The following is a 5,080-nucleotide window of genomic DNA, read 5'->3' as shown; positions in this document are numbered from 1 at the left end:
TATAATTATTTAAAAAAGACATGGGTTCCCCCACCGGAATATAAACTTCCTTACAGTGAACACAATAAAAACAATGTACGCGTAAAACGTTACCTAAGTTTAAAACATATTAATCGATATGAGTGGATTGCTTATTCAGATCTAAAAAAGGGATTTTTTTGTAAATATTGCGTTCTTTTTTGCAAATCTGAAGATAATCAAGGATTAGTTCGTCAACCAGTTACAAAATTTTCCAAACTTTTAGGGGCTGATGGGTGTTTAGATGTCCACAACAAAAATAAATATCACATGGCCGCAATGCTAGTTGCTGAAAATTTGTTGAAATGTTTTGAAAATCCCTCCCTTGACGTTAGAAATATAATTGACCAAGGTAGAGCCGCGCAAGTGAAAGAAAATCAAGCTAGGCTAGTTCCTATTATAAAATCTATTGTTTTCCTCGGAAAGCAAAATATTGCATTTAGAGGACACCGTGATGATGGCATGTTAATAAAACTGAACGATGTGGGAGACCAGGAAAGTGGAAGTATTAATGAGGGAAATTTTCGAGAGTTATTACGATTTCGTGTCGAATCGGGCGATGACATTTTAACCCTAGAACACATACAGGGGTAATTAAATACCCCGGCAAAAATTAAAATTGCCGCCAACGTCACTATTTCCTTTAGTCAGTAGAGAGCGTTCTAGTATACTAAAGTGAGGTTAAACATATGTGTATTCCATTTGCAAAAGTAAAATAATCGTTATAGTTTTTTAATTACAAGTGGATTGGGGTAATTAAATACCCCAGTATGTATTAATGTATGTATTTTTTCTATACATATAAATAAATATAAATTTTGTAGAGGATGTCTACGCGAAAGAATGTAAAATATACAGATGCTGATTTTGAAGCCACAGCATTGAAGTGGTATGAAGAAATAGAATCAGATGGTGAGGGTAGTGAATATGAAGACAACGTAGAACCTATTTCAGAGCATGAAAATGAAATTTCGGAAAGCGATATTTCTGATTCGGAAATCATCGATTCCTCTGGTTCTAGTAAAAAAAATGTAATTTTGGGTAAAAATGGGTATAAATGGTCAACACTGGAACCACCAAGAACAAAAACTCAACACCGTAACATAGTTGTAAAAATACCGGGGCTACAAGGACCAGCCAAAAACGTAACTAATGAATTCGAAGCATGGAAAATTTTATTTACTGCTGATATGATCGAAAGCATTGTAGGTTATACGAATCAGGAGATTGAAAGGCAGAAATTATGCTATAATATGGACACTAGATATGTACAATTTACTGATGTAAGTGAAATTTTAGCACTTATTGGCATTCTTTACATAGCAGGCGTAAGAAAAGATGCACATTTCGCAGTACGGGAAATGTTTTCTAATGAAGGCCCCAAAATTTATAAGTGCATAATGAGTGAACCACGGTTTACCTTTTTATTGAGTTGTCTAAGATTTGATGACAAAAATATACGAAATCGACAGGATAAATTTGCACCGATAAGGCAGTTGTGGGAACCATTTATAAAAAATTGTACAGAATGCTACACACCTCATGCATATTGTATAATAGACGAACAGTTATTGGGTTTTCGCGGTAATTGCCCTTTTCGAGTTTATATAGCTTCCAAGCCTGACAAATATGGCTTGAAAATAAATACTATGTGTGACAGCAGAACATATTACATGGTCAGCGCTCTACCGTACATTGGCAAGGAAGATCGAATAAGTAAGGAACCTGTGTCGACTCAAATAGTAAAAAAGTTAGCAGAACCAATCTATGGCACGAATAGGAACATTACTATGGACAATTATTTTACGTCTATACCTCTCGCTCATGATATGTTAAAAAATCATAAACTGACCATAGTAGGAACTCTACGTAATAATAAAAGGGAGATACCGCCATCTTTTCTACCTAATAGAAAGGAAGAAATTCTTTCATCACAATTCGCCTTTGCTGAAAAGACAACCTTGGTATCCTTTACACCAAAACGTTCAAAATCGGTAATATTGCTTTCCACTGTCCATTCGACAGCAACAATAGATGAACAAAGTAAAAAGCCGGAGATTATCCTCTTTTACAATTCCACAAAAGGGGCGGTTGATACCTTTGATCAAATGGCGCATAATTATACAGTTGCACGAAAAACTAAACGATGGCCATTAAGATTTTTGTTTGGAATGATTGATCAGGCTGGTATTAATGCTTACATAATTTTTAACTTATCAACTAAACCTGACAAACCAAATCGAAAACAATTTTTGAATTGGTGTACAGTTAGCACGAAATTATATGGAATATAGATTGAAAGGTAAATTACCAAATGAGCTCAGAAAAGATATAGAGAAAGTATTAGATATAAATACACCAGAGGAAGATGAATTGCCAGCCAAACGGTTAAAATCTGGACGGTGCCACTTGTGTCCAAGGATTAAAGATCGAAAATCAAAAATATGCTGCGTTAAGTGCAATAAGCCCGTATGCACTGATCATAGACTTGATATTTGCTTTTCTTGTAAAAAATGATAGTTTAGGCATTAAACGAAGCATTACTATATGTAATTTTCATAACGATTAAAAATTTGAATATAATAATGTGTTTTATATAATGGGGTAATAAATTACCCCATGTATGTGTTTATAGTTGCAATGTTTATGTATGTGTTCTAGGGTTAAGGAAACATTTAGAAACAATGTCATCAAGAGCAACATACATAAGCAAAACAACCCAAAATGAATTAGTAAACTGTATAGGTGAAGAAATAACTGCAAAGATTGTAAATCAGATAAAAAACGCGAAATACTTTAGCGTTATGTTCGACGAAACCACAGATGTGTCCCACGTTTCTCAAATGTCAATTGTGATAAGGTATGTTCACGAAAACGACATTCGAGAAGACTTCATTGCGTTCCTTGACTGTCATGAAGAAAACTATACTCTAGATAAAGATACCTTAGAACCCATTTTAAGCGGAAAGATATTGGGGCAAACTGTTTTAAAACAACTTAAATTATTAGACTTAAATCTGAATAATTGTGTTGGAATATGTACGGATGGCTGCAGTGTTGTGACTTCTGAACAGAATGGTGCAGTGCAAGAAGTGAAGAAAGGAATGCCAGTAGCAGTTAGATGTCCGTGTTATAATCATGCACTGAATCTTGCCCTGTCGAAAACTTCTAATGTACAATCGGTAAGAAATTTGATGGGAACGATCAAAGAAGTATCGGCATTTTTCACCGCTTCTTCAAAAAGGCATTTTGTTTTAAAGAACACGCTTGATAAACATTTATATGGACTATGTGAAACAAGATGGGTCGAGCGGCACGAATGTATTTTGCAGTTCAAAAATGATTTTGATGCAATATTGGATGCCCTAGAGAAAATATCTTTGTGGAATGAAAGGGACACAGCGTCGAAAGCAAAGAATCTCATGATATCTTTAACAACTCCCGATTTTATTTTAACGTTGTATTGTTTATCAAACGTTTTATCACTTACATTACCTTTAAGTAATTTGCTGCAAGACAAAAAAGTAGAGAAAAATCGTGCTAATGAAATGATATCTTGTACTCTTTCGGCTCTTAAAAATAAAAGAGGATCTGCTTCGGATTGCTTCAATGCTATATTGACGGAAACTCAAAATATATTGAAAGTACTTGATGTTGAATTAACTCTATCTAGACTTACGAACAAAATGAGAAATCGTTCCAATCCTAACCCTAACTTATCCTCAAATTCTCCGGAAGACTATTACCGAATTTCCCTATTTATCCCACTGCTGGATTGTGTTATTAACGATCTGGAAAGTAGATTTTCAAAGGAAACAATAAATCTATTTAACTTAAATATTTGTTTACCATTAAATGCAATGGAAGCAACTGAAACAGAAATTAAGACGACCGGAAAAATGTTGTCAGATATGTATACACTTATTTTTGTAGAGGATCCAAAGACAGTTTTTGACAAATTTAAAGGTGAATTTGATATTTGAAAGTTGAAATGGACCGCTTACTCAAATTCTGTAAATAAAGACTTACTTAAAATACCTGCCGACGGTTTGGAAGCATTACAACAGTGCGATGAATCCATATTCCCTGTAATTTACACATTTTTAAAAATTCTTTGTACTCCGCCCATAAGCGTTGCTATTTCGGAAAGAAGTTTTTCGACCCAAGGCGATTAAAAACTTGGACTAGATCCAGAATGTCTGAAGATCGTTTAAATGGATTGAAATTACCAATGTAATTAAACGATTTGCAAACAAAAAGAAGCGGAGAATAGAATTTGTCCTTTAAATTACACTAGGTAATTAAATTTACTTGTAATACACGTATGTACCTAACGGCTAACATCTATAATCAGATAATCTATGTAAGTAAGTATATTATGTAAGTATTATCTATGTATATACCAATACTAAAAAGTACCTATGTACATTTTAGTATTGGTTTATGTACTTTGTAGATATGGTATTGATGTGGTACTATACTTAGGGCCATAGGTTTTTCCATAGTTTGTTATGTTTTAGGAATTCTATTTTATTTATTGTATGAAGCAAGAATACAAATTATATTACCTATGGTTTCTTAATAAAGATTGTTTTGATAAGATTTTTCCTATGTTTATTAATTGAATGTTTCTGTATATATTTTGTATGGCCCCCCCTCAATATGGGTCTGGATCCGCGCCTGACGTCGCTGCGACCTTTACAGTTTAATGTTGGACAGAAAGTTTGGCGAAGTTAGCTCCGAAGTATTTAGGACCTTTTGTTATACAGAAAAGAATATCTCCTTGGACTTATATCTTGATGGATGAAACAGGTGACTTACGAGGTACATGGCATGCGAAAGATTTAAAAGCACATCCTCCCGAACAATCCTAAAGTTTTTCCTGTTGATCGATTTTTCTTTCTGGTTGGTTTAGTTTTCTTTTGTTATAGTCGAGAAATTTAGGTAAATTTCTAGTTGGTTAGGGTGGAGTTTGTAACGTCCATTTTTGTGTTATTGTGATTTGTCTGTAATTGTTGTGAAATCGAACAATTTATATATCATTTTTGTTTGTTTACCTTTT

The 5,080-nt window shown here is 33.8% G+C and overlaps 1 protein-coding gene across 1 annotated transcript; it reads left to right on the top strand.

The window, feature by feature from the left end:
• Positions 1 to 845: 845 nt before the first annotated feature.
• Positions 846 to 4,001, top strand: LOC139431041 (52 kDa repressor of the inhibitor of the protein kinase-like). Its single transcript, XM_071198608.1, has 2 exons — positions 846 to 1,227; positions 2,680 to 4,001. The coding sequence occupies exons 1-2, from the start codon at positions 846 to 848 to the stop codon at positions 3,999 to 4,001; spliced, it is 1,704 nt and encodes a 567-aa protein (XP_071054709.1).
• The last annotated feature ends 1,079 nt before the right edge of the window (positions 4,002 to 5,080 follow it).

The sequence above is a fragment of the Onthophagus taurus genome, chromosome 8 (genome assembly GCF_036711975.1).
Source record: "Onthophagus taurus isolate NC chromosome 8, IU_Otau_3.0, whole genome shotgun sequence".
NCBI classification, from domain to species: domain Eukaryota; kingdom Metazoa; phylum Arthropoda; class Insecta; order Coleoptera; family Scarabaeidae; genus Onthophagus; species Onthophagus taurus.
This window is presented reverse-complemented; position numbering and strand designations above follow the sequence as displayed.